Source organism: Momordica charantia (genome assembly GCF_013281855.1).
Source record: "Momordica charantia cultivar OHB3-1 chromosome 4 unlocalized genomic scaffold, Mcharantia_2.0 BLBB01000004.1, whole genome shotgun sequence".
Classification (NCBI taxonomy): Eukaryota; Viridiplantae; Streptophyta; class Magnoliopsida; order Cucurbitales; family Cucurbitaceae; genus Momordica; species Momordica charantia.
In genome coordinates, this window is record NW_028275162.1 from 5,066,707 (window position 1) to 5,090,541 (window position 23,835).

The 23,835-nt window shown below is 33.0% G+C and overlaps 2 protein-coding genes and 1 non-coding gene across 5 annotated transcripts; 2 read left to right on the plus strand and 1 right to left on the minus strand.

Annotated features, from left to right (window-relative positions):
• The first annotated feature begins 8,523 nt into the window (after positions 1–8,523).
• LOC111017304 (putative UDP-glucose glucosyltransferase) lies at positions 8,524–11,232 on the plus strand. Its single transcript, XM_022293016.2, has 2 exons — positions 8,524–9,657; positions 10,521–11,232. Exons 1-2 carry the CDS (start codon positions 8,620–8,622, stop codon positions 10,998–11,000), a joined length of 1,518 nt encoding a protein of 505 aa, XP_022148708.2. The 5' UTR covers positions 8,524–8,619; the 3' UTR covers positions 11,001–11,232.
• Positions 11,233–11,755: 523 nt separating this feature from the next.
• Positions 11,756–11,827, plus strand: TRNAH-GUG (transfer RNA histidin (anticodon GUG)). Its single transcript has one exon. It is a non-coding gene; the product is annotated as a tRNA-His (tRNA).
• A 4,165-nt stretch (positions 11,828–15,992) lies between these two features.
• On the minus strand, positions 15,993–22,141 carry LOC111017352 (triacylglycerol lipase 1). Of its 3 annotated transcripts, none has more exons than XM_022293084.2 (9): positions 21,850–22,141; positions 21,337–21,447; positions 19,709–19,849; positions 19,136–19,246; positions 18,912–19,055; positions 18,781–18,824; positions 18,612–18,688; positions 17,078–17,173; positions 15,993–16,398 (listed from the first exon to the last, which is right to left on the minus strand). In XM_022293084.2, the coding sequence occupies exons 1-9, from the start codon at positions 22,021–22,023 to the stop codon at positions 16,076–16,078; spliced, it is 1,221 nt and encodes a 406-aa protein (XP_022148776.1). In that variant the 5' UTR covers positions 22,024–22,141; the 3' UTR covers positions 15,993–16,075. The 3 variants fall into 3 exon arrangements, with proteins under 3 accessions (XP_022148776.1, XP_022148777.1, XP_022148778.1); XM_022293085.2 differs by having other exon boundaries at positions 18,781–18,821; positions 21,850–22,135; XM_022293086.2 differs by lacking the exon at positions 21,337–21,447 and having other exon boundaries at positions 21,850–22,137.
• Between the last annotated feature and the right edge of the window lie 1,694 nt (positions 22,142–23,835).

Below are 23,835 nucleotides of genomic sequence, written 5' to 3' on the forward strand. Positions count from 1 at the left end.
GAATTTAGACTTTTATCACTTTATTTAATATTTCAAATTCCATTTAATATCCTGTAAATTTACATGGATTATTTAGCCATATTTTATTAGATAAAATATATTTCTATTCCAAGAATCAAACTGTGAAATTTGGGGATGAAATGTGTTAATTTGAAATGACGCTGCTGTTTGAATTAAAAAAAGAAAAAAAAATCGAAAAGACTTAGAAAAGGAAACCCTTGTAGGGGTCGACTTGGGTGGGTTCAATAAAGCCCATAAAACCGAACCAAATAATTCCAGCCGAATAAAAGGTGGGCTAAAACAAAAAAACTGGAGTGGGCCTGAACTACAAATAAACCCAATAATTATCATTATTTGTTGATAGAAACGTGGAGATCCTATTTTACACAAATATGGACAGAAATGTTGATGTTGAGTGATATTTCACAAAAAAATTATAAAAATTGTAAAAATGGATGGAAATTATTTGTATTATTAAATAAAACTTTAATTATAACTCAATTAGGCTATAATTGATAACTTTTAATCATCATAGATAAAAGTATAAATATCTTTTTTATGAGAATGTCGACGTCGATGGAAATGTCAGAACAAGATAATAAAATTGGTGAAAATGATTTAATTAGTAAATTGAAGTTGAATGTTGGTTAATTATATTTTATGATAATCTTTCTTATCAAGTTTTATTGATTTTTTGAATTGCTAATCATCAATTTTATAGCCTATATGTTCACACTGATATCTTATAGACATTTTACCAATATCTTTACAAAATAGAAATTTTATTTTTGTTGATAATAATATTTAAATTATTAATTATATCTCATGCATCGTAAAAGAAAAATAGAATTAAAAAGAATCACATCATTTCAATTAGAATATCAGTAAAATAAAATAAAATAATTTAAAAAAAGAAATAGCAAATCAATAAATAACATGTGAGAGATAGGCCGAGGTAGATCAATTTCGCTGGTAAATACACCTTCCTATCTCTTATCATTTCTAACTGTTAATATTTTTCTCGATATTCCGTGGACATCTTGAAATTTCGAATTCGAAGGGTTGACGATACATTTTAAACGAAAGGAGAAAAAAGATATTTTCCTCTTCCGTTGTGAGAGACTTGTTGACATACTAACATATCGAGCAACATATTGATATGTCAAACGAAATTTTAAACTGTATGTAATAATGTGTGACTTAACAAGTGCTTAAAATGAAATTAACTCTAACAACCCTAACATAAATATTGAGAATGATTTAAAAAGATATTGTCATACAATTTTGGATACATCGAATATTATTTCTGCTTAAAGTTTTCGACTAGATTAAATGAATTTTGCTTATTTCGTTCAACTTTAGCCATATAAATTTTGTCTATCATTGTTTTTTCTTTCAAGTCCATTCAACTTTTTTTCCTTTTTATTTCAAACTTCAAACAGTTTGCAAGTGGAGCCTCAAGAAAATTTGTGAATCGAAATATTTAGGATATTTGATTGTTTTTATTGCAACGATATCCCACGATCCTTTATCGAAGATATGCCTTAACTATTTGAACAACCTCTATAAAAAATGAGCGAAATGTTTTACCCGACCACCTATGTTTGATGTTGTGATCTCCTATTGACTTATTTGTATTGGCCAACTATTTTTTGTCTTAATTTCCAATTTCACCTGAAGCCCATGACAATACATGAAGATACACAAATGGAGAGCAAAATTTTGGCTCTTTCTTTTATAATGTCTTGTCAAGAGAGTTTTGTTATATGTATAATATAATTGAAATGGTGCAAGTTTAGTTTCTGTATTTGAATCTAATTTTAATTCTTAAGCTTTTAAACTGAGATTTATTCCATTTGAAACAAAATATTTATTTCAAGTTTTTATACTTTCAAAATATAACAATTTTGGTCCTCGTTACATTAATTTTTTCCATCTAATATTTACCTCAACTAATTCATGTAACTTCTAAGATGCTCGTATCAACATATTAATACATATATCATCATTCTTGTATTAAACAATATTGATGGTAAAATACAAGAAGAATTAAAATTATTATTTTTCCGAAGTTCGCAGACTAAAATAAACCTATTAAAATTTTATGGACTAAAACAAGATTTAAACCTTCTATTTATTTTGCAAGAAAGGTTTTAAATTAAGGCACAACCACTCGAATTATGTCAGGAGCACTTAAAATTCGTATAAAATAATTTTGAACATATTAACATGTGTAACGATACTATTTTATATAGTTTGATATTATAAGTGGATTAAATTACAAGTTTAGTACTCAAACTTTTAAATAGATCATTGTAAACTTTAAAAAGTGTCTAAACTAATAATTCCATAAATTTCAATTTTGTGTTTATGACACGACCCGTCCCAAAATACCTACTAGTCCTAGAACGAGTCGTGCCGACCACAGACCCCGACTAGCTATGGAGTCCATGATCAACTTCTTTCTTAACTTTGACCTGAACTTTGACTAAAAAACTCTGAATGGATGCACAGTAACTTAATAATATCAACAGAACAACCATTCTTACATCCATTCTAAATTTTCTTTACATCAAATGGTGCAGATAAAACTTTCTCATAACAACCAACACGTACATATAGAATGTCATGCAACTCTTGAACTACCTTGGGTGGTAGAATCTGAACTACTATCTCCTTGAAATTCAGAAAGTCAAATATTCAGGTACAGGGGGAAAAACAAAACATAAACAATGAGCTGGGAAGTTCAGTGAGTGGTAAGTTAATAAGAAAATAACTTCGTCAACTTTCTTTCATAAACAACTGAAATTCAGTTCTCAAACCAAACTTCATAAAACTGAAGTAAAAGACACTCTCATTTAAATTCCATAAAACTCGAGTAAAACTAGAGCAACATTATATATTTCATAAAACTCAGTAAACTTCTCAAAATCAAACTTGTAACAACACTTTCTTTCTATGCAAACAGAAAAGACAACGCTCTAAAGTCCAGGATTTTGAATCCGGATTTGGCCCTAATCACCCCGACATTTCCCTGCGTCCTCTGCGATGTAGTTATGCCAACTTCTCAACCTACTCTAAAAACACATTCTAAAGCATGTAAAACATTCTTCTTTCAAACGTAAAACAGATAGATAAAACCAAACACCACACTTGTATCCATATTCTATTTTGGTCTACTAGCATAGAGTAATCTCAATACACACAACAGATAATTCTGATCTACTAGCATAGAGTAATCTCAATACGCATAGCAGAATAATTCTCTCAACACGTGGAGTCAAATGGTCCCAAAGACTTTCTATTTTTTGGTATACTATAGAAACACATTTATATAGCATACATGTAACCACTTGGATACAATAACATGGTGGTTTGAAAACTATTCTCAATCTCATAAAATGTTCTAAAATTCTTCTTTCTTCTTTTTAAGAACCAAATCATTTCTGAAATATTTCTTTCTAAACAGAAATTCTAAAATCATTTTCTAAAATCTGTTTCTAAATAACACTTCATAGCTTTTCTCAAGCATTTATCTAAATCATAAAACATTTCTCAATTCTAATAAACATTTTTAAAATAATTCTTTCTAACCCATTTTCTTATATTCTTAGTAGAAATGCTAAAACATACATGATGTAAAATTCTATCGTAATATATATAATTTCTCAGAAATTTTATAATAGATATCCAAAAGCGTTTAATAAAATAACCACTCACAATTCCTTCAAATTGGGTCGTCCTTTGTTCTAATTTCTATCCAACCTAAAATATTGATTTAATACCAAATTATTTCACTTGATTCCAACTTAAACTAATTCCAAATTAATCAATCAGAATAGCTTCAAAATAAATCAATTATCCAAAATTCACCCCCTTATTCTCTCTCTTCGTTTAAAACAGTAACTTCTTCTCTTTCATATCACGTTGCATGTGAGTCCCACGAGCTACCAATCAATTTCTGTTCCAAACACATGTTTTATTTACCCAATTTCTTTTATTTACCTTATTTAATTCTAAACCATAATAATTCCTTTCTCCCTCTTCAACCCCATCATCTTTTTTTTTTTCTTTTAAATTTTCCTCTTCCTTCTTCTTGTTGTTCCCTATTTCACTCCATCTTCTAGATTCCATTTTCTTCCTTCCTACCATTTCTTCTACCCAAAATTTTATTCTCTTTCTCTACACAGCCTCACAATCTTACTTACCAAACAATTCTCTTTACAGAATTTCTATGGCAAAATCGGGAAGTATAAACTGACCTTCTTCTAGATAACTAATTGATCAAAGCCAACTCCCGAGTCATGCACAAAGCAAAGTTTTAGTTCTTGAAAACTCGGGATATAACTCACCACAATAACAAAGTTCTTACTTGAAAAAACCCACAAAATTTCATCTCAAAGAGTTTCCATATTTCCATGGGATTCCTTCCTTAATCTCTAGAAAACTTACCAAAGTTCCAATCTCGAATTTAAACACGGATTAAAGCTCTTCTCTTTTTTTTTTTTTTTTTAAACACGACCCACACACCAAACTCACGGGTTTTTTGAAATTTTGTGGATAAATTTAAAATAAATGAGAAAAAACGAGTGTATACGGAATAATTTGGAATTTTAGGGTGTTGCGTCTGTTAAGGAGATGCAACCGGGTGGATTTTAATGAGTGCGTCTCTTCAAGAGACGCATCTGTCACAACCAAACGGAAAGTAGAATGCCGTTCTAAGATTTTTTTTAAATAATTATTTTATTAATTCACACTAATATACCTACTTTTTTTAGTATTTTAATTTGAGATTTTATTATTTTATATTAATAAATAGGTGAATCAAATACGGTTACTTTTTAAGATTTTTTTTTTTTTTTTTTACAATAGGTCGATCAAATACGGTTACTTTTTAAGATTTTTTTTACAATAAAGATTTTATTATTTTATATTAATATAACTATTTTGTATTTTAATTAGGTTAATAATTAACATCTTTTCTAGTAAAATCTAAATTAAGATTTCATCACTTATTCTACATTTTTAAATTTTCTTTTAAATATGCTTCATAAACACAAACCAGGAAATTTATAAAAATAAATACATAGATTTAAAATAAGTCATAGTTCTTTGATAAGGTTTGGTAGTTTTAGTTTTTGATAGTTTAATAGTGTGAATTTTTTGTTGTACTATTTTTTTTAATAAATTTACTCTAGGCATGATTTGGTAGATTTCTTAATATTTAAAATGTTTTTGAGATGTCTAATGTCATAAATTTATATTTTTTTTTTCGAAAATAAATCCACACTATTAAAGATAAATATTTTATTATACATATTTCAAATATAATGTTTAAATTTAGAGATTTTAGAAAATTTTAGAGGATTTCAGAGGACTAGAATTATTGTCTCTTTAAAAGTTTGTGGCCGTTTATGAATTTTGATTAATATAGTTAATGAGTTTAATGAATTAATCTCAGGGTTTTTCATCTGTAGGTCGATTAGCTTCCACATAACGGGTAAAACGAGGATAAAGAATTTAAAATGTTTCAATTATATATGAGGGAAGGTATATAATGGTATATTATATATAGTTTATTTTAAATAAAGATTAAAAAATTAGACTATATTGTAATGGGAGAATTATTAAAAATAAATCTTAATTTTTGTCTATGAATTTTTAGGTCATTTCATTCTTTAAAATGAATCTAATAGATAATAGATCAATTAGACATAAAGACAAAAGTTGGAGAATCTATTAGATAGGAAATAGAGAGATTGAGAATACATCCATTCATCAAAATAAAATTAACATCAATGACCAAAATAATTATTGTGTTAAACTTAAAGAACTAAACAAAAGATATTTTGAAAGTTATTTAAAAATCAAAATAGAATAATTTTAAGAGTAAATAAAATTTAAACATGAAATAAAAGAAAATGTTTGTGTCGTTAAATTTCCATTTTGTTATATAGTAAATTTATTTGAATAAAATGAAAGAGAAGGTAGGAGAATTGGTTTTGTACACGAAATTGGGTCGAAAATGACATGGAAAAAGAAAACTCAAACGTCACTCCTGTGATCACCAAACATGGCAACATTTTATTTGTAATAATAGGACTTTCATATCCATACGTAATACCTTTTTGGAGGGATTCAAGTTTACAAGTTAGATTTGTACTCTCTCTTTGTTTAGATTTGTTAATTTCATAGCTTAGATTAAAAATCGAAAAAACTGTAGATAAACTAGAAGAATTCACTCTGATTAAAATAATAATAATAATAATAATACAACTATGTTTAGGTATGTATATATTATAAGTGGAATAAATCCTACCCATACATGTCTAATTAAATTTTCTCATTTTGTTTAGTACAAGTCGTTTAGATCTACAATTAATTTTTCTCACTTGCAGACCTTTGTATTTGACAGAGATTTATTTAGGTGATACCTTTTTGGAGGGATTATTCAAGTTTACAAGTCTGGATCTGTCCTCCTTTTCTGAACATATTAATTTACTTTTTAAAATCACGGACCCACAAAATAAATACAAATAAGGTAAAGTTCAATATATGTTTTTCTAGAAAGTAATGGAACATGTCGGATTTTTTAAAAAAGTGGAAATATATGAATTTAAAAATTGACCGAGGAGCAATTAGTATGTTTTCTTTTTATCACGAGTGAGGTGAGGTGAGAGACAAGTGTCGATTATCATTTAGCTAATTAAGCTCATGTGCTCTATTTTAGGGTAGATATTGATTAATTATAATCATATCTCAAGAGCATGACAAGATTTAAAGGTTGAATCCATGCACCCCATCTTTATTGAACTTAAAAACACAAAACTATAATCATAATCTATCATTGTAATCTTTTTCTACACCATTTAAATTTGGTCAAATTTAAACATAGCTCAATAATCACTCTTCTAATATCATGTTAAGAATGAATAAACTACTACTCAATTAAAAAATGCATGCCAATAAGTTGGGTAAATTTAATTCATATATGGATATCTCAACACCATGACATCTCACTCTAATATTATGATAATAATGAATAAATCACCACTCAACTTAAACGTTTTAAGCTGATAAATTAGGTAAATTTAATTCATATATGTCTACAATTATGTAACATCTAAAGTTAGGAGGTGTCACACTCATATTTGTTCAATTAAAAAAAGGGAGTGGAAAATTAAATAAGTAATATTCAAATTTGTGAGGAGAAGGTTTTTGGCCAAGCCATTGTCAAGGGACAAGAAAACATGTCATCGTCTTATTTTTTACTTTTCCAATTTGATTTAGGATTTTCTTTGTCTCATGTGGCGGTTGCCTTCATCGTCTTTGGTTTCTCCACCATATTGTTTGACATGAACAAAATTTTATTTTTCAGTCTTAATTTTGATAAGTCTTTCTCACCATACTCAAAAACCACATTAAGATTTAAGGGAATAAACTTTTGTTCTACATTTTATACTTCATTATAGATTGAAAATCAATTTTTATTCACTCACTCATTTTAACCAAAAAAAAAAAAAAAAAAAAAACTCCTAAAACTTTTCTTTTCTTAATTTAAATAAAAATTAAGTCTTACCCAATCAATACCTAAAATTAGGTACGAAGAATCCTCTAAATCTCTCGCCAATTTTGTACCTTTGTAACTTCGAGTGCACGTGAAAATAATTTTATATTCCACATTTCTTCATATGAAAGTCAAACAAAAAGTAAATATTGTAACAGTAATACTAGGTTAAAATTGCAATACTAATCTAAGATAAGATCTAATTTAATACTATTGAAAGTTGGGTGATAATTAATTACTTAATTTCATTATAATTTTGCTTATTGATCGATTTCTCTCGTCCAATCGCCTAGAACTTGAAGTGCACAATTCACGCAATCACGCCGTCCCACGATTCTTACACTAACATTAATTAGTTTAGGTATATTCTTTGACCCTTGAGATTGAAATATTTGGTCGTCTCACTCCCACTCCATGAGAATTGCAATTATACAAATAATATAAACTCATCAAAAATATGTTATTAGTAGTATTTTTAGCTCCAGCACAAAATTTTAAATGTGTGGAAGTTTTAATTTTATGAAAATCTCAACAAAAATATCAATCAACTTTTAATATCCAAATTGATATTTTTAAAAGTATTATAAAATAAAAAAAATTCGAACAAATATTTAAAGTAATAAATATACTCCACATTTTATTTTTTCTAAATAAGTTAAAAATTATTAATATTAATATTAGGTAAATACCAACACTATAAAAATGTCAATTCATCTCTCTTGTTCATGTCAAACTAATTAATATAACTCCTTGTTAGTCTATGTTCAATTATATTTAACAGATACTTAAATAAGTATTTCTTAATCTATTCATATGAATATAACTCAGGTACATATTTTCGACTAAAATATAATGAGTTTGAATTACTATTATACTGGAAAAAAACAAACGTGTTTTTCCTTTCTTAAAGACATCACACATGACATAAGCTTACTAAATCACAAAAGTCTATACTTCACCTTTCACTCTTAATATTTATAAAGTTGCAATCAATCATCCAACAGCTATGGTTCTTCTTCTTCCTTCCAACCAAAATCCCAAAATTAACTCAAATGGCTTCTCAACATCAAATTGATGTCCCCCATGTCTTCCTCGTCAGTTTCCCTGGCCAAGGCCACATCAACCCCATGCTCCGCCTCGGAAAAAAGCTCGCTGCTGCCGCCGGCCTCCTCGTCACCTTCTCCACCACCTCCCACCTCGCCCAAGACATGATCACCGCCGGCAGCATCCCCTCCGACCACCGCCGCCCCACCCCGCTCGGCTGTGGCTTCCTCCGCTTCGAGTTCTTCGACGACAGCCGCTCCGAGTCCCCATCCCAATCCTCCTCCTTCACCTTTGAACAATATCTCCCCCAGCTCCAGCGCCTAGGCGCCGCCTCCCTCAAAAAAATCCTCAAAGACCAAACCAACCAAAACCTCCCCCCGGTCTCCTGCCTGATCGGCAACCCCTTCGTCCCGTGGGTGTGCGACGTCGCCGCCGACCTCGGAATTTCCTGCGCCGTCTTCTGGGTCCAGTCCGCCGCCGTGTTCTCCATTTACTACCACCACTTCACCGGCGCCGTGCCGTTCCCGTCGGAAACCCAGCCCAAAATCGACGTCGAATTACCCTTTTTGCCCCTGCTGAAGCACGACGAGATCCCGAGCTTCCTCCTCCCGGGGGACGAGGACAATTTCGGCGCCATCGGGAAGGTCATTTTGGGGCAGTTCCGGAATCTGTCGACGGCGTTCTGCGTATTGATCGACAGCTTCGAGGAGCTGGAGGTGGAGATCGTGAACGACATGTCGAGGATATTTCCGATCAGGACGGTGGGGCCGCTGTTCATGAAGTGGGGCGGCGAAGAATGCGCTGATGATCATGAGATTGAAACGAAGAAGATCTCTGGAGATTGCTTGAAGTCCGATGAGTGTTTGGAGTGGCTGGATTCGAAGCCGCCGGGATCGGTGGTGTACGTTTCGTTTGGGAGTGTGGTGTATTTGAAGCAACAACAGGTTGATGAAATTGCTCATGGCTTGAACAATTCTGGGCTCCCTTTCTTGTGGGTGTTGAAGCCACCTCCCAAGCCCTTCCACCGCCACGTGGTTCCCGACCAGGTAAAACGCTACTTAACTCAAAAATTTAAATTCATCTAATCACACAAAATTTAGGTAAGTTCATGTTATGAACTATCCGAAATCATGAATATATATTAATATTTTAACCTACTAAAGTAATTTAACGCTACTTAACTCAAAAATTTAAATTCATCTAATCATATAAAATTTAAGTAAGTTCATATTAGATATGAACTACCCGAGATCATGAATATATATTAATATTTTAACCTATTAAAGTAATTTAATCGGTAAGTTGAAACTATATTTCTTAATCCCATCAACTGAGTAATTTAATCATTGGAGGTAAGATTTTGAAACGTAAGTTAAAAGTTTATTGCTTTCCTATCACATTAAAGTAAGAATCTTTCCCCTTGCTTTGTCCAAAATAAATAAATAAATATACATAAAATAAAGGTTTTGCAGTTTCTTTTATTTCAATTTACTAAAATTTAAAAGCACATGTAAAATTTGGCGTCACTCTGAAAATATATAGTTCTTTGCTATACATAAAAAAAATAGATTATTATTAGGCGGAAACAATCTTATCTTCACCATCTTTAAATATTCAAGGATTAGGAGAGAGAAATGAAAAGGTAAATTTTTTTATTTTAAATAATGATTTTTGAATGGGGTGAGCAAATATTTTTAAAAAATAACCATATTTGAGGACTTACCTGAAGAATTGATAATTCATTTTTGTTGTCGAGCAGAGTCAAGTTTTTTTTTTTAATCAACATTAAGTATCCCATAAAAAATTAATCAATCAAACTGGTAAGACATCTAATAACAAACATAAGAGTTCTAGTGCACCATATATGGTTTGAATGGTAAATTGAAAGATGATTTGATTACAAAAACAGATTTTGGAGGAATTGGGAGAGAGAGGGAAGGTGGTTGAATGGAGTCCGCAGGAGCGAGTTCTAAGGCACCCATCGCTGGGGTGTTTCGTGACGCACTGCGGGTGGAACTCGTCGGTGGAGGCCATGAGCTCCGGCGTGCCGGTGGTGGCGTTTCCGCAGTGGGGGGATCAGGTAACCAACGCCAAGTTTCTCGTCGACGTCTTCGGAGTCGGCCTCCGCCTGTCGCGCGGCGCCGGAGAGGACAGACTCGTCGCCCGAGACGAGATCCAGAGCTGCCTCAGGGAAGCCATGGAGGGCCCCAAGGCGGCGGAGTTGAGACTCAACGCTTTGCACCGGAAGAACGCGGCGGCGATAGCGGTGGCTCACGGTGGCTCCTCCGACACAAATTTCAAACACTTCACTGACGAGATTAGAAAACGATCTGTCGGTTTCTGTGGTGGTGGTGGGATTTCCCAAGTTTCTCCATCCACGTCATCATAGAAAATTACAATTTTCTCCCACTACCTGCCCTAACTTTTTTTTTTAAATAATATTTAGATTTTTTACTCATTGGCAGAAGAGGAATGCATCAAGGAAAAAAAAAATGTTTTTTTTTTCTAAAAATAAATAGCTGATAGGAAGATACAAATTACAATAAACAATTAAAATATTTTATTTTATAAAAACAACTTACCCGCACGTTGAGTTTGTATGTGACGGGTTTTTATTTTTCTTTTTAAGTACAACAAATGTCAGGATGGGAGATTGAACCTCCTACCACTAAATTTATAATGTGTTTTTTTAGAGAATATACAATGAGGCGAAAATAGTTTAATATAGCGACGGTAGTTTAGTGGTGACGAATTCCATGGTGTGGCCTTAGAGGCCTGATTGAGTTACACAATTTTGACAAAGAAAATGACAATTATAATAATTATTATTATTTTGTGTGTATTATGTTATTTTTTGTCATTATTTTTCTAATAATATTTAGATTTTTTACTCATGGACAAAATGTGAATGCACATAAAGAAGAAAATAAATTTTTTTTTTTCTAAAAATTAATAGCTGATAGGAAATACGAAAAACATTTAAATATTATATTTTATGAAAACAACTTACCTGCACATTGGATTTGTATGTGACGTAATTTTGTTTTTATTTTTAAATATAATAAATATAGGGAGGAGATATTGAATCTTTGACCTAACGTGTTTTAGAGGAAATATACGATAAAGTGAAAATATTTTCAAATGGTGGCTGTAGTTTAGTGGTGAGAATTCCACGTTGTGGCCGTGGAGACCTGGGCTCGAATCCCAGCAGCCACAATTTTGTCAAAGAAAATTACAATTAATTTTTTTTTCTTTTGTATTATGTTATATAAAAACGTTGTTAATGAATTAGAAAACGTGGTAAAGAAGAAAAAATAATAATAAATTTGTCTTGTAGAATAATTTATTGAACATCCAAACAAACTAACTAAAATAATTATAAAACAATATGGCTTAATTCTTTAACTTTGCCATTTTAGTTATTGCTAATTTTAAAAATCATTTAACAAAAAACTAACGTTATTTTTTGATAAATTTTTATTTCTACACTTAACTTCTTTACTGTATTTTTATTCTTTTGAAAAACGTATTTTGTCATTTAGTTCGATCAATGATTCAATTCCAACTTGTAGTTCCTAAAATAAAAAATAATAATTAAAAAAAAAAAGAAAAAGCCAACCATAAAAGGGTGGATTTTTTAACGTGCACCAAAGCAAAAAGACAAAGATATACATCAATCCACCTGATATTTAAAAATAATGAAAATATATTCAATTAAATAATTAATTATTATATTTTTTAGAATGATGAGTTGGTGGACCCTACGAAGCCTTACTCGAATTCGTTTTCTGCTGCCACTGGCCGGCCGCTAGGAAAATACAACCCGGCTCCCTCTCGAGAAACCGGGTCCAACAAAACCACCCAACCCACTTCTTTTTTATCAGTGCTGATGTAATGCATTTGTAAATGAGAAAAGTCAAATTTATAGGAAAGACTTGGGCTTAGACCGAGGTCGTCACTAAAATGTGACGGATCTTTATTTAAAAAAAAAAATAGTTACCACCTAAGTATTGTTCGACGATTATTTTTGAACTTTCACGAAGTGTGAGCACTATATATATATTTTTTTTGACATATTGTAAATTTGGACTTTTGCTCTCATCTTTGTTTTATAATATTCTCAACTAAGTGAAAAGATTACTTATTATCTTATTTGAAATTGAAGATTCGATCCTCCAACTCTGCATTTTGTTGAACGAAAAAGAATACAACTTTAGCTTTTAAAAACTAAAGAAAGGATATGTTTAGGTCATGTTTCGGTAACCATTTTGTTTTTTGTTTTCTATTTTTCAAAACTACGTTTCATTTCTCACTGCTTATTTGTGGTATTTCTTTTTATTATGGAGAAAAATATTTGGTTTGTTTTCACATTTTCTTGAAAACCCATATTTAAATGATGAGTCTAAATTTTGGAAACAAAACTTTTTTTTTTGGAGGAGTGTTTCTAAATTTAATTTTTAAAAATAAAAAACAAGTGGACGTGAATATAACTAAACGGGTCCATCATACTTACCTACCTGACTACCTCCATTATTGTACTCGAGAAAATAAGATGTTTACCATATAAGATCTTAGTTCAATGATTTTGCACATGTATGCGAAATAAGGACCAATATTTTTTGGGTAAGTGATAGTATACTTTATGCACCACATTTCATGATAGTCAGGTAGAAATTATTTAACAATTTTCGGTCATTTGTGGCTTATTTACGTGCATAACTAATGTTTTTTATAGGATCAAGTTATTAGAAAGAATTGAAGCATAGGCGATCATTTAAGGGAAACTAGAGCGAAAAAGAGGAGCTTATTGAAACCACACAGCGCCGCAGTGCCATCCTTTAGCGCCATGGCGCGCGTACAGGTCAGAATTGATAGCAAAATCCCGAAGAAGCAGCGCTGCAGCGCTGTATTGTAGCGCCATAGCGCTACGAACTTGCACGTCCGTCACAAATCTGGGACGGCGCCATGGCGCTGTAGCGATGCCCTAACTTAAAGAGAAAGATGAGTGCGCCGTTGGGGGGATTAAAAGAGGTGAAAAAGGATTCTGGAGAGGAGGGGCTCGAGTTTTGAGGCAAGAAGGCTGAGGAGATAATTTTCGAGGGCTCGTGATCGTGGAGATTGAGTCGGGACGGTCAATCGACACTACGACTTTAGTTTCTCTCCTTTCCCTTATCTTTTCTAGTTTTATTATGAAATTCTTTGTAGGATTTTATTGTATTTTGGTGAACATGAGTAGCTAATCTTCTTGTTCTAGGGATTGACGTAGCCGTTGGATTTATTAACATTTGTCTTGATTGATTTGTTTTTAATCTATTTATGCATTTATTTGCTTAATGCTTTTAATCTCTTGATCATGGATTAATTGTTGCTAAATCTGAATCTTATGCTCGGGAGAGGTGGTTTAGGTTGGAACCTAAATGCATGACTGGGGTAGTTCTAAGATCGGGAGATTTAGAATTATCTTAGAAGTTGTTAAAAGATTAAGACTTAAGGCCCTGCTTGTTAATGAAACTAGATAAGGATATTGGTTTCTTAATAAGTGGGAGAATTAATTGTGCTCGGGAGAGACTTTTATGATTCTTGATTTCTTGACTTATATATTAATTGCATATTCAATGCGGCATGTTTAATTTGTCCGCTCGTAGGTTCAATTGGTGAAATCATTTCCCTAGGACCCGTTCTCCATAAGAGTTTTCTTAGAGTCTTTTTATTCACTTTGTTATTTTATCTTTTGTGTGTCAAAAGAAATTCCTGATTGTTTCTCTAGATAAAATTGGACATTAATATCCGTAGTACTCGAGTGACTAGAAAACCAATCCAGTGGACGATATTGGTAATTACTTACCATCTTTATTAAAACTTGACCCGTACACTTGCGGTAAGCAATTTTTGCTACAGTAAGAAAATACAAATCATATGTACTTTCACTAGGAGTATAATTGTGTTGGGTCAAGTCGGGTTTCAAGGAAAACCGAATTGGCCCGAATCGATCCGACCCGACAATTTGCTTTTTTTTTTCTTCTTTTTTTTTTTTTTTCCTGCTCTCCTTTCTTCATTCTTTCTTCTAATCCAACCCTAGTTTTTTTTCCTCTCTTTTTTCATTAAACCACCACATCTAAACCCACCTCCTCCAATCCACAGCAAAACTTCTCTTCTTCTAGTTCAGGAACAGATAACCATTTTGAAAAGCAAAAACTTAAAAAGGACCGAAGAATGTGTACATTTTGATATTATAGGTAGAATATCTAGGAAAAATCTTCCCTCCTCAACGGTGAGAAGTATTGTACTCCTTACCTTGCTCTTACAAGTGTTTGTGGTTGTTTTTTTTTTATTATTTTAATAAAACTCATAACATCTCTTCAAAATCTCCCCAAGTCTCTTTTAATTCTTTTTTTTTAGATTTGGTTGAGACTCTTCTTCCCAAAACTCACAATGCTCCTCACCAGTAAAGAGACAAAGTTTTTTCCAAAGATATATAGCCAAGGCAAGAAACGTGGGGTGCTTTGATTGTACCCAAGTGCAGTGATCCAGGCAGAGGTGAGGGGCTTCGCTGGAAAGGGGACATCGCTCGATTTGGTTCGATTTCATTTCGATTCATATTTTATGTAAATCAAATCGACCTGAATCAATTTGATTCGAATCGGTTTTTCGAGTCGATTCGGATTATTTCACCCCTAACTTTCACAAATGGTTAACAAACATGCTAATAAATGACCCTAAAATGAGTGAAGAAAAATAACTAAAAACATACCACAAAAATTTCAACCATATACTTTAAAATATAGGGATTTAACTTCAAGAAAATACTTTAATTTCTATCGATGAGGTTCAAATCTTAATTCTCACTGACAACTCATTACTTTTTAAAAAATCATATCAAATTTTGCATTATGGTTGCTTGAAGTATTATTCTTTAAGCATAATTTTAATGTCTATTTGTCATTTTGAATTTTTTATTTGGCGTCACTAAAAAATTTTGGAAGTAACCGTTTTTTTTTTCGTCAAGGTTTTCCCCCCCAAATTTTCTAAATTACACAATATTAAACCCAAAAAAAAAAAACACTGAAAACCAAGCCAAGTAATATATGAATCAACTTAATGATAAAATCGCGAACTCAGCCAAAAAATACCCAACACGATTAAAGAAAAAAAAATAGTACCTATAAAAGTAATTTCATCCAAGTAAAATAGTGAAGGATTACCAACAATCTTCAGATAATATATATATATATATATATATTTATAATTGACTAATTAAGGTTATTATCTTTAACCTTAAGTTCAATCCGAAAAATCAAAGTTTTTTTTTTTTTTTTGTGTGTGATGTTTTGGGATTAATACACAACGTTAGAACATATAACCCCCTATAAAGGAAGATTCATGACCAAAAGGATCTGCTACAATTTACATACAGAGGTAACACCATTTACATTTTATCATAATTTACATTGACCATCATTCACTTTACAAACTACTGAACTTCCCCAAGGATTTAATGAATTTGATCATAGGATCATACACATCTTCCTTGGCTCTCACACTCAAAATGAAGTCTACATGACCATAATTCTCAAGGTAAACCAATTCTGGTACCGAATCCAACTCCTTGATGGTGTGCTGCAGATCTGTCCAATCTGACAACTCGTCGTTGCCACCATATGCCATCCACAGCGGCAACGACTTTGGAATACGGCGGAGATCGAATGCAGGAGGCTTTGAACGACCATACACTCTCAGATTGTTTAACAATCCATAGTCATACCTGGAAAGAGTTCCCTTGCGGATCACTGGAGAAAAAGAAAGCGGTTAAACCAGCTTGGCTTAAACGGTCTCCCAGGAGAATTTAGTGAAGGGGTCATATATTTCCAAAGATACTATTGGCATGCAATTTCTATGTAAAGGGGTTTTAGATTCAACGGGAAATCACAGCGGTGTGATTTTGAGGATACTTTCGGCTACAATTCTGAAGGTTCCAGTATAAATATAAGTAGTAAATACACTTTAGTTGAAGAGGAACTTTAGTATTAATGGGGAGCTTGGGTAATCGTTTCAAAGTGCAACGATGGAAGAGGAAAACTAGACATTTTTCCTGTGGAAGAGGTTGTTGAAGAAAACTTGATGGGCTTTTTAGCATCTCTAGGAGGTTTCTAGGAAAACTTTTGAATAAGATCAATTTTCTTTGTTTTTTACCAAGGGTGCTTTTCATAATTTTACTATTTTCTTGATAAACGGGGTGGTCTTTGTATGCTCCTAAAGGAGTTTTGGACTTGGTAACTTCTTAAAAGTTGGTTTCCTTTGCGAGAAAGGAAAGTCACTTGCTAGAATAAAAATGTATGACGCCCAAGTTACACAATTGGATGTTCAAGGATTTATATTAGACTATGCATTAAATGCAGGTAAAGGATTTATAGATTCATCAGTCCTAGTATAATAGAACATAAAGCTGAGAGAAGATCATGAAAGTACTCTGGAAAAGATGGCGCAGGTTTTTTGCAGATGTCGGATGTGGTTCGTATTCAAAAAAGATATCAAAACGTGAGCCATTTAGGTAACAATTCTTCCCTGCAGCATTATAAGAATGCAGTTGTTAGGAAATTCAAGTTTCAGAGCATTTGAATAGATTGAACATTCAAAATTGATACTTCCCTGTAAAGATAAAGCAATATTTCAAGACATTCATTCCAATAATAACAACTCATTATCGATCCTACTTTTCTAGCTTTACCCAATTTTCTTCTGAAAACAAGAAGAAACATGACATTATAAGTATATAAACACCATCTATCTTCATGTTAGGGTCCGTTTGATTGTCACTAGGCACAGAATGCTCTAAATTACTTGTGTTGCTAGAGTCTAGTGAAATGCGATCTTATCATTAGGCAGGCTTCAGAAAGATATCATGAAAACTATGATACAGACTTTGGTGGGACATACATGGCGTAATCTACTTACAATGCAGATGTAATAGATTTTATCAGGTTGTTTAATTTGTTGTATTATTTTTGTTGGAACCTATTTGCTATGGACAACATTGTATGAAGATTTATAGGCACGAGAACTTCAAAAACTCCACCTAAACTACAGAATGTCTGCTCCCAACGACCATTTTTCCGCCAAGCACATGTCAAAGAACACTGATGATACCACAAGAGTATTGAAAACTCAGTACAATTTCTCATAGCTCTATGCCATTGCCATGTGAATATATTTATTAATTTTCTCTCATCTATGTTCAACACTGTATTTCCAAGACAAAATAGTAACAGTTGATTTACAAGTCATAAAATGATGAAATGTTTTGCAGAGAACTTAGTAATCATGAATATTAGAGAATTTGTACTCAATAATATAGAAGTTTTCCTCCTATCCAAAAAAATAATATAGAAGTTCTCCGATTCTTGGGCATTTAAATCCTGAAAGTGAAAAAAAAAAGTATCCTGAAAGTGATATACAATATATCATAGAAAGTTCAGTTCAATAGATTAAAATGTAGATATACATCAGAGTAATAAATAGAATTGTCTAAGTTGAACACTCACCAATACAAAAAAAATAAATTAATAATTATAAATAAATAAAAGTAACAAATGGAATTTAGCCGGTTAATTGCATTACGAACTCTAGAAATGTAGAAAGTTTTGAGGGAAAAAGGAAGAATTGCTAGAAGCTTTTTGGTAGCAATAACATATGGACTATGAAGGATGATGCACTTGGTAAATATTAGTAATATTTCCATCCTAGTCCTTCCAGTTCTAAAAGAAGACGAATGTATAAGTATTACTCAATAATGATAAACGTCAGCATGCATCAGAGTAGTTAACAGAAATTAGCAATATTGAATTACAAATTCTAGTATTGGAAAAGAAAAAGGAAAAAGAAAACAAGAAAGATCAATTAGCAGGAAGCATACTGGCAACAATGTCCCGTGCACAATGGCAAGAAAAGAAAAAGTAAGAAAGGAGGAGGGTGGGGGGTGGATGAAGAGAGTTGTGGAGATAACCTGTTATCAAACTTAGAATATCGATGCAATTGACGAGCTGATCGCAAAGCATATCTAAAAGGTCTGTTCCCCAATCACTGGAGTAGTGTAAAGAAACATGGGCATCAGTTTTCAAAACAATGCTGTAACTAAAAATGCAACCAATTACAAATCAAATTATCATGACAACCTTTTAAAGTTAAGTTCATGAAATCCCATGGCAAGAATCATCTGCTGAGAAAAACTACGAGAATAAGCTTATTACTAAAAGCTGTATAATCATTTAATAATGCTAATCAAACAATAACAAGCAAGGAATACCGTATCAAGATGCAAGTCAACCATTAGACGTACTAATGGAGCAGTAATATGGTCCAAGTACGATATAGGACCTAGAAGAGCAGCTGCTTCAACTTTCTTGGCTATGTCTGGTTGGGAAAGAGCAACAAAGGACATGATTGTTCCCTGCAAACAAGACAGGAAATGACACAAGAGCAAGAAGGAAAGTTTTCAGACAGAATCCTGTATGAGAAGAGATATGAGACCTGTGAATGCCCAACAACATAAACTTTCCTGTCTGTTAACGAATTTATGTAGTCAATCATTTCTGCGAGATCATACAGAGCCAACTCTTCCCAACTCCAATTCCAAAATTTCTACAATAAGAATATACTAGAATCAAATACAGATAAACAGGAACTTAACATATGCAACTTTATGTTAACAGTACTTTTAAGATTGACATAATATACTTTTGAACCAGTAATCCAACAGACAACATAGTGGAGCCACTTGAGACAGAAAAGGCTTTACTAAACGGACACAAATAGCATATAACAAATGGTCTATTCTATTTAAGATACTATGCCATGTAACTGCTGAACTCCATAAAACCTCACTCTATTTGTTTGAACCTTTACGATCGACTGCATGATACTCTCTACCTCGATGCATTGAGCACATATGAGCAGCAGCATGTTTGCATCATTATTAAACTTCTAGATACATGAAATACCCACAACACACTGAAGAAACGTTTTCTATCAATATGTTCTCTTTTCATCTAATTAACACCCTACCCATCTTAGGCATTTTATAACACACTAATATATTAATACCTTCTCATGCTCCGATAACGATATATGCCCATGACTCCACCGTGTTCCACGCACATTTCCTATCCACACATCAAATCCGTTATCTGCAAGGATGAAGCCTAGAGATTGGTCCGCAGAATTCAAAAACCATGCATCGCCTGCCTGCATGTGCATCAACTTAGACAGTGAAAGGTTAGAAATAGCTAGTAGTACGAACCATGTCCACTAACTGTGAGCGTGATTCCAGTAAACAAAATAATTCAAATTTTACAGTCCATGTCTCAAGATGCCCAGCTATTAATGTCGATAGAGCTGAAAGCTCTTGTTTTCAAGGCGACCCAAGGCGCTCGCCTTAAAAATAGTCAAGGCGAGCAGGTTCAATAAGGCGCTCGCCTTCTTCGCTTTTTTGTTGTCATACCATTCTTTTTACTCGATGATCCTTCTTCGATCCTCAATTTTGCTTTAGTCCTCTTCAATTATAGCCCAAAAATTCTGTTCTTTCTCAGTCTTTGCTTCTTCTTCCTTCGTCAATTTCCAGTTCCACTTTGATCTTATGGAAGATGGTCGAGCGAATGAAATAGTTTCTCAAACCATTGAACAAAACCCATATGTGAACAGCCCCACCCCTCAATTTTCTACTCTCCATTGCAAGCCTTGGATGAGTTGGAGAAACGGAAGAATCAAGGAAGAATCGGAGAAGAAGAATGGAAGAAGAAGAAAACTCAGAGAGAATCGAAAATCCGCTTCAATCATCCTCCTAGCTTCAAATCTTTCTCTCTTTTTCCTTTTTTACATTTCCAACCCGGTCAAAGAAGCGTTAGTGCTAGACTCGCAAGCAATAAAATTGCCATCTGGTGGCAAAACTTCCAAATGTCCTGCACTGTTTTGAAGTTTTTTTCTTTTTCGTTTTGAGAAATTGTAGTTAAAGTATGATTTAATTTTTGTTTAATTTAAGTATAAATATTTTAACATCTTTCTATTTAACCACTATGTTTACTAAATTTTTTTAAAGCATATTTTATATTCTTTTAATTATTTAATATAATTTTATTTGCACAGTTCTACAAATATTTACCATACTTGTATTCTATTTTTTATACAAAATAACTATAAATAATATTTATTTATTATTTTATTAAGTGCGCCACACCCACTACGTCAATACATCCCCTACGATATTAAAAGAAAATCGGGCCGAACTTCTAACTGCCCGTTTGCTTCCATAGAACAATATTGTGGCAACATAGATCTAAGTGGTTATATTGCGTCGGATCACTAAGGTCGACTTTCGTCCGTGTTTGATGGGTGGATCTTCCAGTCAAGCTCCCTTCTGCTGGGTACTCGAGACCGCCTCACCCTAAACAAACACTGGTACAATCAACTTGGGGGTCGGAGGATTTACGATCACAAGCAACCGTGGAACCAACAAACACTTAATTACTTCTAAGAAAGGAATACAGCCAAAGAAGGGAGAAATTGAAGAGTCCCTTGGCTCTCCCACAACTTCAATGAAAATCCATAAAAGATCTCAAAGTTCACCAATCTCACCCTTCCCTAAATTCCTGTGGTTCCCCCTTTGCAGTTAGTGATTTCTCCCTCCTCCCCCCTTAAATACAGTTACAATACTTCAAAACTGTAAGAAGGCTCACCATTAAAAGTCCATGGAGGAGCAAAATTGGAGGGCCTTGTATTTCTTTCAAATCTCCATCGTATGAAGATACACGTTGAAGACCCAACAAAAAGCCATCCTTCGTTTGAATCTAAGAAATTTATGAGAAAATCACGTCCCTCAGTACTGCACAGCCATATAATTAAAGTATAGTATACCACTATAAGCACAATTCATTCATCAGCCCACTCTGCAACAATGGATAGCATTCATAAAAGAAAAAGAGTTATATAGTAGAAATGCGTAGAGCTCAGAATTGCTAATAAACACAAAGATCGATATAAATGGATCGGTTTGTCCAGAAACTCGACAGAGAAACAAATCAAACCATTCAATCACGGACAAGATAGAACTCTCGAACAAGAAGCATTGCAGCAAATTAGTTGACTAAATCCTTTCCAGTCACTCCACTCGGAACAGAGCGAACACTAATACTGTCTCATTTTACAAACAATTCCTAATAAGCAGCGGCGAGAACAGAGCATCACAGTACCTTATGCTCCTCGCAAGGATAGCCAGCAGGTTCGACGAGTTGAGAGCACAAGGTCTTCTGCTCCGACGAACCGCGAGGGAGAATCGAATGATCGGCGGAACGATCGTAAGAATCATCGGTGGCGTGGAGAGCGAAGTAGAGAAGAAACATCAAAGCAAGCAATGGCTTCGCCATCTCCGAAACAAAGATTGAGCTTCAAAGTTGAGTTCTGTCTCAATATTATTGAGTTATATCTCAAAATATTGAGTAATACATGTGTATTATAAATCATTACAAAGATCATTTTCTTTTCGACGTAAAATTATTAGACAGCGGGAGGGAAGAAAAGAGAAAAATTGGAAAATGGGATAAAGAATGACTACTAGAAAGCCACGCTGGTAGACAAGGGAAAGAGGTAAAAAAAATATAATAATAATAAATAGATAAAATGAATTCACGTGAATCATGTTAAACAATTCTATTTTCTCTTTTTCCTTTCCTATTTTACACTTCCAACCACGTGGCTATCTACTAATTATTAGCCACTTTTTTTTGCCCTTTTTTCTTTTCAATCTATTTCTCCCTCTCTTTTCTTTCTCCCACTTTCTCTCTCTCATTTTTATTCTCTATGCTCTCACCGTCTTTCTTTCTTCGTTCAATCCTCTCTCGAATGTCATTTCTCTCGTTCCTTTTGTAGCTCTCTCTCCTAGAGCATTAGGATAAGATTTCTCTTCTTCTTTTTTTAAATCAATTGGTGGATTGGTTCTTTTGATAATTGAAGAGTGGATCCACGCAAAACTGACACCGATAGATTCATCACTTAAAACTACCGACCGACGTCGATTTAGTCGATTTTAGTCAATTGGATCGATTTTTCAGCTTCGTTTGATCACCCCGACAACCTAAAGTGGGTTAAAGAAATGAATCCGTAAGACTACCTTGTGAAATTTCTATCTCATCCTGCACCATAGTATCTGGTCTTTCAAGGACCAATAGGAACTTGTGGGAAAACCAATGTCCTGATTGAAGGACTCTATTTCGATCACTAGTTTTGTAGAAATGAAAGAGGAATGAGTTTCTTCCTATATTTTCCACAACGAGTCTGACCAACAATCTCCGTGCAATTGCAATTGTGTTCTACAACACTGCTCCTTAGATTGGTCTCAATGCTAGGAGTTTGCCAATAAACCTGTTAGCCAGAGTGTCATCTAAACTTTTGCAGCATCTGCACCAATATCCACAATCGTGTCTTCTTCTTCAGTCGTTGGGTTTAGTTTCTTCCAATCCTCCAATAGAGAAAGATGTATTTTTATCTTCAATATTAAGAATTAGAGCAAATATGTGATAGTTTATTTGCTAGAGTTTTCATATTTTTAGGAACTATGCTCAGTAGTTAATGGGTAGTAATTAACTAAGCAGTAATATTTCAACATCCAACATCTATCCAACAAAAAATTCCAACATCTATCCCAAGTCTTTAAAGTTATGTTTACTTCAAATGAATGGAACGAATGAATAAGAATCAATTTTTTTTCATTCGCTTTGATGATGTTGAAAATGAAATGGTGGGACCCACACAATTTTTTCATTCTTATTCCTTAAAAGGAGTATTTTTTTTCTCTTTGTTGCGCCTCTGCTTAATAGCAAGAGGGACGAGTGCAAATGCACACTCTCACAAGTAATAATCTGGAAATATTCTAAGTTCGTCTCCATAGGGATTAGTTTTCTTTTAAAATTGATTTTGCAAATTGTTGGAATGAGCAATCAAGTTTGGGAATAAAAATAATTGATTGGTTGAAATGCACGTTTATAATTTAATAAAATAGAATTTTGAAACCAACCCTCATACTACTGACTAGTTTGAAGAGAAATGAGTTACACCTATCAGAATCTCACACTAAATTTACTCTCTAATTGCAAATTGGTTCAACTCCTATTTCATACCGCTTTTGGTTTGTTTAGAAGATTAGGCCAGTATTTAAAACATGTCTGTAAAATATTAGAAGA